Genomic DNA, 14,239 nt, shown 5'->3' with positions numbered 1-14,239 from the left:
ATGGGAACACCCCCAGAGATATCTTACTAAAATTATACAAGGCCTAAACAACATATCCTACATGGACCTAGATACCTAGATTTGAGGATACCTACATGGACTGACTTAAAGCCCTGTCACTATACTCAGTATCCTACAGACTACTAAAAGGTTACCTGTGTCTGGCATACAGGGCATCCTCTGACCCAATACTGATGGATTTACTGCACATCAGCAAGTCAAATGGCATCAGAAATACTTGGTCTAGGGATGCAAACCTCTTTTGCAACATCAACAGAATGGTTTGGAGGGACAGGTATATCTTGCAGAGGGTACCGCTGCTCTGCAAAGTTCATCCCTGTCTGTATTTTACTTTAGCCTGGATCTATGGATGGTAAACAAAAAATTTATCCCAGGACTGCCCCCGGTACTTCAAAGGACAGAGGCAGCACCTAAATTCTTTATCCCCATGCATATTGTTAACCATGGGATGGGTAAGGCTAATCTCTAACTGAATAGGAAAAGTTAATTTGAACACAAAAAAAAAGGAATCTGGCTAATCTTAAAATGTTCCCCAAGGGCAGATAGCCTAGTACTTACTTATGAACCTATAAAAAAGTGTGAAGGGTTTTGCTGGCTTTTAAAATTGTTAAAGCACTTAGCGAGTGATATCAGACAGCTAGATAAGTCAATGAAACATTCTGAAATAAAGTCAGGGGCACATCATAGAAATAGACAGCTGGCAGAAAATAAGCTGTTTCGACTTCTGCTGCTGTCATTTGCTGGCCAGTACAGTCAGTTCTTATGGCGAGTCTGCGAGATCTGATCTTAGCAGCATTTAGAGGGGTGCTTAACAATTAAGATCACGCTAATGCTACAGAAGCGCTTAACTGATTTGCTTTTTTTTCCCCTTGATATTGGAACATAATCATGGCAATCCATCCACTACAATAAGTCGTGGTGTAACAGATTAAAAGAAAATATTTCAGTTTTACAGAAAGGAAAACAGTAACGTTCAAACTAGGCCAAGGCAAGATCTAACTGGAGTCTGAAGCTCAGTTCAAAGTGCAGATGTATAAAGCGTCCTCAATCATAACTTGTATAAGATCCTGGTATGAAGGTATGCAGAAGAAACATGAAGCAGTTGACGAAACTACTTGATCTAGAATATTATCAGCTGCATGTAAATCAAGACTATGACAATTAATTTGTTGTTCTAGAGCTCAAGGAGTCAACACAACTTTCTTCTAAAAGTGTTCAACTGGATGACAGTGTGTCTCATCTAAAACCTACATTAGTGACTAATTGTAACACTAGCAGCAGTATGTTTTTATATGACATTCAAGCTAGTGAAATTCAAAGTTCTAACTAATCTGGCACTTGAAAAATAAGGAGCAGATTTGTTACAGTAGTATATAGTGTAAATGTATGTGTGTATATCTTGACACATATAGCATAGTTATAAAGCAGTGTTTTCTGAATCAGTTTATAGGATTTAATTATAGTATATAGTTCTTCCTTTAAAATAAGGAGGATGTTGCATTTAGATAAAATATGTGTGTGTATGTTTTTAAGGGAGCTAATGTTAACAGCCTTTTGCATTATCTGATTCTGTGTCCTGTTTCAGTCTGAAATACAGCTTCATCTGTTTTTCAACCTCTTACTCAGTAATCACTGACAATATATATACTATTATATGTAGACATACTACACCTGTTTTCCTTGGTATTCCTGATTCATGAGGTTTCCTGACCCTTTTATGGTCTCTGTCTTCCCATTTTTTCTACTTCTTGACATTTCTTTGGTGCAGTCTTTTTACTTGTTTTCATACGTTCCCATTCTGTGTCTTCCTCTTTCTGATGGTCAGTCCCTTTTCCCTAGCTTCTTTCACCATTGACTATTACTTTTCCCTTTCCTTGCTACCTTTCCTGGTTCCATCCTGCCTTCTTATGCCACCATTTTTGTCATTTACTTGTCTATTTCTCTTCCAAGTGTCCTCTTGCTATCTTTCTGTACTTCATCCTTTTCCTTACTGTCATAGTCTCTTGTTATATTTTGCTTCTGCTTTCCTCTACTCTATCAGTCTCTCCCTTTTGCTAACTTTTTCTGAACAGTGTTTTATATGTCCATACCTTTCCATTTCTGTAGAATGGCACAGCTATCCTAATCTTCCTTTCCAGCCTCTGTTTTAGCAGTAAAGTTGAACAAGGACTGAAAGGAAGTCTTTTCCTGCTGAGACTCTCCCAGTATCACAACCCCCTGCTCATTACCTAACACCTGATGTATACCTGAACTTGCCTAATGTTTTCCTTTCACTTACTGATGGTCCTTGTAGAGAAGGCACCTGTGAGAATGCTTCTGTACCCCCCAATACCCTGTATACTAAAACTACATGCTTAGTCCTCACCATTCATTCTTCTGTAGTTCCGTCAACTCCATTTCTGCCATGGACTGCTATATACTGGCATCCTCCAGTCCCACAACTAGCCTGGTCACTGCCAGACTCATTCCGGTGAGTGTTAAAGCTAAAACTATGTTCACCCTCACCAAACTCCTCCATTTTCCTCTGCTTCCCCGTCTGATGCCTCTAGTTATCAAATCCGCTGACAACACCAATTCTATACGTTCTTTTATCTTCAGTATGCCTATCTGCCTCCCGCTGCTCTCCTTTGCTCTGCCATCTTGCACTAGATTCCTTATACCCCTCTTGTTCCCGGTGATGCTCTTTTCTGCTTAGTTTATGCTTAAAAACTCCTTGCTCTGGAAACTTCTGTCCTGGTGCATCCTTCTGTTCAGCTCATTCACTTTTCAGCTTTGTATACACTTCTACTTTGCATTCCTGTTTCTCAACATCTCTGTCCTGAATTTCCCTCCTTCTATCCTATAGCTATTGTTCATCTTGACAAAGAGCTTTTATAATGTCACAGATTACAGGTCACACCTATAAGGTGCCATGTGTCCCAATGCTTTTAGTTAGTTACTAGAGTGCAAATGTTTAGTAGTTCAGTTTTATGAGTGGTGCTTTCATAGTATGAATTTCACTCCAGGATTAATCTGCATACTGAGTTGGGGATAAAGTAAAGTAACCTAGTTTAAAAATATCATACAGTTTATTAGAATGCTATTAGATACATAAATTTAAGTCATGAACCACAAAGATATCTTCATAGAGAATTTTATATGAGTTGCTCTGTTGTACGTAAGAGAACTAATTTACAAGGAACACAAATGATGATTTTCAACATAGTATTTTCTTCAAAATAAACAGAGAATACAGTGTCTAATGCTTTCACTGAATACCTTTTTGTAACATAGCTGTATGAAAAAATGTATTAATAAAAAAGAAAACTATGACCTAATCATGAAATGTGTGCTCTAAGTACACGTTTGGATTTCATTCAGTACATGAGTACTTTATATCTTTAAATCTAACAAAACATTGTATACCATCCTTGCTGATTTTTAAGATGATTTTTTTTTCTTTTCTTCTGGCAGCTGCTATTGCATACAAGAATGTCATGAGTAACTGCTTAAGATGATATGGTAGTAATATTTATATCACAAAATATTAAGATCTCAGTATCCCACAGAAAAAATGTAATTTGTCAATAAAGGCAGAAGCAATCAGTAGTTGAAGTGTATTTTATTTTGTGGAATTTTTATCTAAAATACTGTATTTAGTAGCATATCGAACAGAAAATGAAGGTGTGCAGTCCCACCTGGTTATAAATTTTAGACTACATGAAAATCATTGTATGTGCACATGATTCCAAATAGCTGAAAAATAAAATGCATTTATTGATCTATGACAAAAGCAAAGCATTCTTAAAAAATACAATACAGGTCACAAGCAGTCCTACACATGGTGATTTTGAGAAGGAAGAGGTACTTCTGGGATGTCTGGGACCATTGCAGAGTGATTTATCACAGCAGGTGATGCAGACAGACCCCACCTTTCCCGGAGAACAGAATGGCTGATACCCAGCAGATGTAATCAGACAGGAAGATAACGAGGCACATGATTTCCTGTAGAGAATACCTGGGAGAAGAAATTAAAAAAAGGTAATTGAAACAAATCCTTTGCACTTGTGACAGTTTCTGCTGTGAGCTGAAAGGATTATTGGTGCTTCGAGGTCAGCTTAATGTGTCATTGTTATATCGTGACAGAAAACGTCATCTTATTAAATTGTTTAGAAGCTTTTATGTGTAATCAAACCACCACTGCAAAATAGTGACTCATGAACATGAATAGCTTACAACTTAGGAGTTTCTAGAAAGCTCAGTGTAGATACATGAACTAATATAAGCTGGATTTTAAGTATAATTCTTCACACATCACGTGATATACTAGCCGTAGCTAACATTTGGATAAACAACATACTACATCCCCCTTTCTTATGCTGAAAACTCCATATAAAATCTACAGTTTTTAATACAGATTCAGTTTCAGTATAGGCTTCAGTACCTGTTTCAGTTACATACTCTCTGAAGTCTCCCTTGTCTGTGGATTTCTCCCAGTATCAATGTTAGAGCTGCCCAGAAGTGGCAATCTTTGAGGCAGCCATGAGGATGTTTGTGTCTTCACCATCATCCCAGCTATGGGGCCATTTATACTGGCCTAACACTGCACTGGATGAGGTAGGTCATGTGATCTGTGTCACTGCGGAAAACCACAACACAATGCATTTATCACATGACTGCATTCTCCCACACTCCCACTTTTGAAAGGCTACCACCAATTGGTGCCTTAGTGAGCCTAATACCTACCTACAGGTCACTGATTTGCATTTAGCCTCTTATCCAGGGGGCTTATGTAGGACACGGCCATAGCTGTTCCATCCTCCCCAGTATGACTATATCTCTCCTCCACTGCCATCTCCATTAGCTAACCAACCAGCTGTCAGTCCCAGATGGTCAGGACCATAGTCAGCGTTTTCTTGCTGTATGCCACCAGAGCTAGCTAGCTTATCTTGCTTTGAGCTGCTCTATGTGTCTTTTTACTCGTAAACAATAACCAGTGATCACTGTACAACAGAACACATTGCAATGACTCCAAGAAGTTTGCTTAGAACTATAACTGCAATAACTTACATAGATTTACTATCCAGGCACAAATCTTCTAAACTTTGTATGCCTATTGAGATTCTATTTCTTATCACACTGTTTTCTCTGGATTCATTGCTTTCAGATCTGGTATGTTGCACTTTGAAAGAGTATTTATCAAGATTAAAAACAATTTTCCAAAGAATTGTCCAGCATATTCAACATTTAGTGTAGACAATATCTGCCCAGGAAGTTCCTGTGGAGTGTAAATATGTATTTGGTAGCGACTTACTGTTATTCATCAAACATCTGTACTTCCTTTTCTTGAGGTTGATATATGCCAGGCTATTGTATATATGATGTGACTAAGCTTTTCATTCTGGACGTTTCAAAATGAGCTTGGTGCAGGATTTTCAGTATTACAGAAAAGCTCCTCCCAAAATATGTACCCATCCCTTAAAGTTTATCTTTGGGAGTAGTGTTGCATAAACATTTGCCTAATTATTACAGGCCAACTTACGTCTGCTTTATGCACATCTGACAGAATTACATGTTTACCAGTCCAGCATTTAATGTGCTGACTATGCACCACTGCAATGCCCATAATATCTGGTAATGTAATTAACCAGGTATGTCCTTGCCTGTAGGCTTTTCTGGAATTCATAATCTATTTAATACATTGGTGACAGTGTAACTAAGTAACTGATATGGGTTTAAAAAAATCTAGGGTTAACATCTGGGTTATGAATGGTAGCTGTGGGATATCCTTCCACTTTATCAGGGTTAATACTGATGAAGATCCATCTGGGTGAGTTCAAATGCTTGATGCTAAACTCTCTTGTCACTGTTATTCATAAGAAATTACTGCTGCTGTTGCTTCTGTGTATTCACTGGCAGTGGTTCTATTTTTTTAACTCATTTTTCTTTACTCCATGGTTGTGTGACTGCAAAGTTGGTATAATTAGGTTTTGAGTGGTATGGGGCTACAGGAGGCCTGGCTCCCAACATAGACACTTTTAACATTAATGCCTCATTGAATTGAAGGTTCACAGAGTTGGTTTCATCTGTAATTTGACAAACCATACATGAGATCTAGACATGACTTCCTTTAAAGTACCATTTCTTCTTTAAATATAGATTCATGTTTAACAATCAGGTTTCCAGAGCTGCATTTTCAGAATGCATGTACTTTATTTCACCCACTTTTAAATTAATTTTATTTGGACATAATTTTTCCAGCATTCTTGGTCCACTGATTTTTCCCTGTTGCTCAAGGGAGTGTTTTATTTGTTACTTATAAGCATCTTTCTCACCAGCAACTCCCATTATTTTAATATATTTTCCCTTATATGTTTCAGTGTAAGATCACTTGGTTACAGAGCTGTGCTGGTCACTGATCTGAAGTTCATTTAATTCCTTACAGTGACACTGCTCAAATATCTATCTTAAATTTCACAGGGCTTTAGTTTCATTTTGACCATAACTGGATTAACTTTTGGCAGATTCTCTTTACACCAAAGAAAGAAACTTGTTTTGTACACCGAACAAAGAAAGTTGTTGTTTTGTACATTTTGTATTATTTTCATCAGCAAAAACATTGTGTGGAGAACAAGTACTATACATTTTCTCATTCTTTCCTCATATGCTTTCTGGAAATGTTTATTTTTCTTATTTGCAGAATCTTGCTATGTGCTCAGCTCTGGCACAAGCATGGAATTTTTCTTGCTTAAATGTACATTGAGTAACTGTTTGCTTTTTACCAAAGTATCTATAATGTGCAATAGCTTGACTGACTGACATGCTGTTGGGAACACACCCTTTACTACACTTCTGTTCTACTTGGTTACACATCACAATATGTTGTGCTTCTTGCACATTTCTGTTAGCTGCTTCTACTGCTGAAAAGCAATATTTAATGCATTTCCAAATGTAAGATTATTTTCTGGTAATAGTCTTCTTTGTATGTATTTAGCATTTATTTCACATACTGTTCTGCCTCTTATTAATGTACATAATGTCCCTCCATGATTGTAGTCCTGGGTTATTTTTTTTCCAAGTCAGCAACATACTTAGTCACTAATTCAATAGAGTTTGTTGTAGAAGACTCAGATAGCATTTCTGAATTATTTTACTAGGTTTACAATTAAAATGACTTTATATTAAGATTGCCAGTTACATACAAGTCTTTTTGCACAATTTTTCAGGTATCAGACTTGTTAAAAACTGAAGGTGTAGGTTTTATACTGCTTTACCTGTATTCATTCTTAGTCTTGCCAGGAGCATATAAAAAAGTTGCTGCAATATTTCAGTATTTCACAATACTGATCTCATCCTCCCAAGACTGGATTTTGCATCAAATCCCATCAAAAACATACAGTTCAAATTTGTGCATTTCGTCATCCTTTTATTATTTAATTGTGCAGAAGCTGTTGCCAGAATAGTAATTTTTATATCTTAACAGCAAATTCCATTGGCTTAAATCCTTCAAAAGCTTTGACATGGCAAGGCAGCAGCATTGAAAGAAACATGTGAAGAACTTCAATACAAGTTTCTAGAAAGCATACTGCAGAGAAAGAGATGAAATAAGAGGAGATAACAGACTAGTTTGACCTGTACCTGTCAGCTGTCCAGAGTTTTGCAGACTTTTTGCCTCATAGTTTTGGTCTATTCCTCATAAAATTTATGCCTTTCTAGGTTTTTGTGGCAAATCTACTGAATTCTCTAAATAATGACAGGTATTTGAGCTTCAGACTTCATATCCTTAAAATACATGGTAACACAAGACCTTTTATTCTAGCAACTACGTTTATAACAGCAATATTAAAACAATTTTCCTGTTCTTGTGGCTTTGTCCCTCCAATTTTTTTGGCTTTGTTCAGACTTTTTGTGCTAAGAGGTTGAGAGCTATAGTTTGATCTGAATACCAACTGTAACAGTGCACTGAACATAATTTACCAGCTAGGCATAACATTATGTACAAAGGATACCACAGTCACATAATGTAGTGCTGATACAATGCACTGAACATAATTTACCAGCTAGGCATAACATTATGTACAAAGGATACCACAGTCACATGATGTAGTGCTGATACAATGCACTGAACATAATTTACCAGCTAGGCATAACATTATGTACAAAGGATACCACAGTCACATGATGTAGTGCTGATACAATGCACTGAACATAATTGACCAGCTAGCCATAACATTATGTACAAAGGATACCACAGTCACATAATGTAGTTCTGATACAATGCACTGAACATAATTTACCAGCTAGGCATAACATTATGTACAAAGGATACCACAGTCACATGATGTAGTACTGATACAATGCACTGAACATAATTTACCAGCTAGCCATAACATTATGTACAAAGGATACCACAGTCACATGATGTAGTGCTGATACAATGCACTGAACATAATTTACCAGCTAGCCATAACATTATGTACAAAGGATACCACAGTCACATGATGTAGTGCTGATACAATGCACTGAACATAATTTACCAGCTAGGCATAACATTATGTACAAAGGATACCACAGTCATATAATGTAGTGCTCATACAATGCACTGAACATAATTTACCAGCTAGGCATAACATTATGTACAAAGGATACCACAGTCACATAATGTAGTGCTGATACAATGCACTGAACATAATTTACCAGCTAGGCATAACATTATGTACAAAGGATACCACAGTCACATAATGTAGTGCTGATACAATGCACTGAACATAATTTACCAGCTGGGCATAACATTATGTACAAAGGATACCGCAGTCACATAATGTAGTGCTGATACAATGCACTGAACATAATTTACCAGCTAGGCATAACATTATGTACAAAGGATACCACAGTCACATAATGTAGTGCTGATACAATGCACTGAACATAATTTACCAGCTGGGCATAACATTATGTACAAAGGATACCGCAGTCACATAATGTAGTGCTGATACAATGCACTGAACATAATTTACCAGCTGGGCATAACATTATGTACAAAGGATACCGCAGTCACATAATGTAGTGCTGATACAATGCACTGAACATAATTTACCAGCTAGGCATAACATTATGTACAAAGGATACCGCAGTCACATAATGTAGTGCTGATACAATGCACTGAACATAATTTACCAGCTGGGCATAACATTATGTACAAAGGATACCACAGTCACATAATGTAGTGCTGATACAATGCACTGAACATAATTTACCAGCTAGGCATAACATTATGTACAAAGGATACACAGTCACATAATGTAGTGCTGATACAATGCACTGAACATAATTTACCAGCTGGGCATAACATTATGTACAAAGGATACCGCAGTCACATAATGTAGTGCTGATACAATGCACTGAACATAATTTACCAGCTAGGCATAACATTACGTACAAAGGATACCACAGTCACATAATGTAGTGCTGATACAATGCACTGAACATAATTTACCAGCTAGGCATAACATTATGTACAAAGGATACCAGAGTCACATAATGTAGTGCTGATACAATGCACTGAACATAATTTACCAGCTAGGCATAACATTATGTACAAAGGATACCACAGTCACATAATGTAGTGCTGATACAATGCACTGAACATAATTTACCAGCTAGGTATAACATTATGTACAAAGGACACCACAGTCACATAATGTAGTGCTGATACAATGCACTGAACATAATTTACCAGCTAGGCATAACATTATGTACAAAGGATACCACAGTCACATAATATAGTGCTGATACAATGCATTGAACATAATTTACCAGCTAGGCATAACATTATGTACAAAGGATACCACAGTCACATGATGTAGTGCTGATACAATGCACTGAACATAATTTACCAGCTAGCCATAACATTATGTACAAAGGATACCACAGTCACATGATGTAGTGCTGATACAATGCACTGAACATAATTTACCAGCTAGGCATAACATTATGTACAAAGGATACCACAGTCACATAATGTAGTGCTGATACAATGCACTGAACATAATTTACCAGCTAGGCATAACATTATGTACAAAGGATACCACAGTCACATAATGTAGTGCTGATACAATGCACTAAACATAATTTACCAGCTAGCCATAACATTATGTACAAAGGATACTACAGTCACATAATATAGTGCTGATACAATGCATTGAACATAATTTACCAGCTAGGCATAACATTATGTACAAAGGATACCACAGTCACATGATGTAGTGCTGATACAATGCACTGAACATAATTTACCAGCTAGCCATAACATTATGTACAAAGGATACCACAGTCACATGATGTAGTGCTGATACAATGCACTGAACATAATTTACCAGCTAGGCATAACATTGTGTACAAAGGATACCACAGTCACATAATGTAGTGCTGATACAATGCACTGAACATAATTTACCAGCTAGGCATAACATTATGTACAAAGGATACCACAGTCACATAATGTAGTGCTGATACAATGCATTGAACATAATTTACCAGCTAGGCATAACATTACGTACAAAGGATACCACAGTCACATAATGTAGTGCTGATACAATGCATTGAACATAATTTACCAGCTAGGCATAACATTATGTACAAAGGATACCACAGTCACATAATGTAGTGCTGATACAATGCACTGAACATAATTTACCAGCTAGGCATAACATTATGTACAAAGGATACCACAGTCACATAATGTAGTGCTGATACAATGCACTGAACATAATTTACCAGCTAGGCATAACATTATGTACAAAGGATACCACAGTCACATGATGTAGTGCTGATACAATGCACTGAACATAATTTACCAGCTAGGCATAACATTACGTACAAAGGATACCACAGTCACATAATGTAGTGCTGATACAATGCACTGAACATAATTTACCAGCTAGGCATAACATTATGTACAAAGGATACCACAGTCACATAATATAGTGCTGATACAATGCATTGAACATAATTTACCAGCTAGGTATAACATTATGTACAAAGGATACCACAGTCACATAATGTAGTGCTGATACAATGCACTGAACATAATTTACCAGCTAGCCATAACATTATGTACAAAGGATACCACAGTCACATAATATAGTGCTGATACAATGCATTGAACATAATTTACCAGCTAGGCATAACATTATGTACAAAGGATACCACAGTCACATAATGTAGTGCTGATACAATGCACTGAACATAATTTACCAGCTAGGCATAACATTATGTACAAAGGATACAACAGTCACATAATGTAGTGCTGATACAATGCACTGAACATAATTTACCAGCTAGGCATAACATTATGTACAAAGGATACCACAGTCACATGATGTAGTGCTGATACAATGCACTGAACATAATTTACCAGCTAGGCATAACATTATGTACAAAGGATACCACAGTCACATGATGTAGTGCTGATACAATGCACTGAACATAATTTACCAGCTAGCCATAACATTATGTACAAAGGATACCACAGTCACATGATGTAGTGCTGATACAATGCACTGAACATAATTTACCAGCTAGGCATAACATTATGTACAAAGGATACCACAGTCACATGATGTAGTGCTGATACAATGCACTGAACATAATTTACCAGCTAGGCATAACATTATGTACAAAGGATACCACAGTCACATAATGTAGTGCTGATACAATGCACTGAACATAATTTACCAGCTAGGCATAACATTACGTACAAAGGATACCACAGTCACATAATGTAGTGCTGATACAATGCATTGAACATAATTTACCAGCTAGGCATAACATTATGTACAAAGGATACCACAGTCACATAATGTAGTGCTGATACAATGCACTGAACATAATTTACCAGCTAGGCATAACATTATGTACAAAGGATACCACAGTCACATAATGTAGTGCTGATACAATGCACTGAACATAATTTACCAGCTAGGCATAACATTATGTACAAAGGATACCACAGTCACATGATGTAGTGCTGATACAATGCACTGAACATAATTTACCAGCTAGGCATAACATTACGCATAAAGGATACCACAGTCACATAATGTAGTGCTGATACAATGCACTGAACATAATTTACCAGCTAGGCATAACATTATGTACAAAGGATACCACAGTCACATAATATAGTGCTGATACAATGCATTGAACATAATTTACCAGCTAGGCATAACATTATGTACAAAGGATACCACAGTCACATAATGTAGTGCTGATACAATGCACTGAACATAATTTACCAGCTAGGCATAACATTATGTACAAAGGATACCGCAGTCACATAATGTAGTGCTGATACAATGCACTGAACATAATTTACCAGCTAGGCATAACGTTATGTACAAAGGATACCACAGTCACATAATGTAGTGCTGATACAATGCACTGAACATAATTTACCAGCTAGGCATAACATTATGTACAAAGGATACCGCAGTCACATAATGTAGTGCTGATACAATGCACTGAACATAATTTACCAGCTAGGCATAACATTATGTACAAAGGATACCGCAGTCACATAATGTAGTGCTGATACAATGCACTGAACATAATTTACCAGCTAGGCATAACATTATGTACAAAGGATACCACAGTCACATAATGTAGTGCTGATACAATGCACTGAACATAATTTACCAGCTAGGCATAACATTATGTACAAAGGATACCACAGTCACATGATGTAGTGCTGATACAATGCACTGAACATAATTTACCAGCTAGGCATAACATTATGTACAAAGGATACCGCAGTCACATAATGTAGTGCTGATACAATGCACTGAACATAATTTACCAGCTAGGCATAACATTATGTACAAAGGATACCACAGTCACATGATGTAGTGCTGATACAATGCACTGAACATAATTTACCAGCTAGGCATAACATTATGTACAAAGGATACCGCAGTCACATGATGTAGTGCTGATGCACTTGATTATTCTTTAAGCTACTGTGTTTTGCTTGTAAGTCTCTATAGTATGGAGATTCTCAACATCTACTTACGCTTCTGAGTTGTACACTTCATTGTCCTTGGTTACCGCTTTACAACATTTTGTCATTTGCCCAAGTATCGTTGGCCACTACTTTCTTTATTTCTGGTGATATATTGTTGTGGATATTATCTAAAAATACAGACATACTGATGGGAGGTGAGTTTGGTACCTCAAGACAACTTGACTGTTATAATTAGACCTATCCAGTTATCACTAAATTTTTCTTCCTTACCCCATTCCCTTTTTAATTTGTCTCAGGGGCCTTTAAACTTGTTTGTAGATGTAATCTCTACTACATAGTCTGGCAATGCATTCCAACACTACTTCTGGCAGTCCTAGTTTTGGAGGCCAGTCATAAATTGCAGACCTCTGTTTGCTACCATTGACCCACCTTTTTTACTTTCTGTTTGTAATTTGCATATGTGCTCTTGACAGTGTGATACAAACATATCAGATCTTCCTTTTTCTTTTCCTACCCTACACTAAACATATTTTCATTGCTCTGACAGATTTTTAATATTCTTTGCCCCCTCCTCTAAGCCACATTGGTAACCACTAGACACAAATATGATGCCTCCCTCCCAGTATGTCACCTACAACTGAATACACTATTTCAAATAAGCCATTCTGAGCTATTCTGTTTTGTTTAATGCTGTTTAGTTCTATGTAAATTATTTGTAAGTATCTAAATGAGAGGTAGACTGATTGCTCCAGGTTCTGGGTGGTTTAGAGCACTTGGGCTTTAGATTTAATCTAATTTCATTGGTTCTTTTGTTTTCTTCAACTGTATTTACTGCATGGAGTTGCACTTGTCTCAGTAAAGCAATAGTGCTATTTCCATAGTTGGTAGTGCACACAAGAATAATTCTCTCTCTTGATGGCTGACACAAAAATATATATTAGAAAATGTAAATCAAAGTCTAAGCCAACTGTATTTAAAGTACTGAATATTGTAACGAGAGATAAAAGAACGGGAAGTGGGATTTTTTGAGCAAATTACATAGAAATAAATAGAAATTGTGGGAACAATACATGCAGAATAATGTTCATAGGTTCATAGGTTCATACTAGGCTATCTGCCCTAGGGCATTTATAAGCCTAGCCAGAGTGTGTTTGGCTTTCGCCACCCATTTTAAATTAATTTTGCTATGCCCTTTTTCCAGGTTAGTATACTGTGCCT

General features: G+C 36.8%; 1 protein-coding gene across 1 annotated transcript in view; it reads right to left on the bottom strand.

Annotated features, from left to right (window-relative positions):
* Positions 1 to 3,605: 3,605 nt before the first annotated feature.
* LOC122811754 (ly6/PLAUR domain-containing protein 1-like) overlaps positions 3,606 to 14,239 on the bottom strand; it is a 187,603-nt gene continuing 176,969 nt past the window's right edge. Inside the window, exon 3 of the mRNA XM_044083807.1 lies at positions 3,606 to 4,018. Coding sequence (XP_043939742.1) covers positions 3,783 to 4,018 — 236 coding nt within the window. The 3' untranslated portion in view covers positions 3,606 to 3,782. The remainder of the gene's footprint in view (positions 4,019 to 14,239) is intronic.

This window comes from Protopterus annectens, chromosome 9.part0 (genome assembly GCF_019279795.1).
Source record: "Protopterus annectens isolate FY-2018-M chromosome 9.part0, PAN1.0, whole genome shotgun sequence".
NCBI classification, from domain to species: domain Eukaryota; kingdom Metazoa; phylum Chordata; order Ceratodontiformes; family Protopteridae; genus Protopterus; species Protopterus annectens.
Note: the sequence above shows the minus strand (reverse complement) of the source record. Positions and strands in the feature narration are given on the sequence as shown.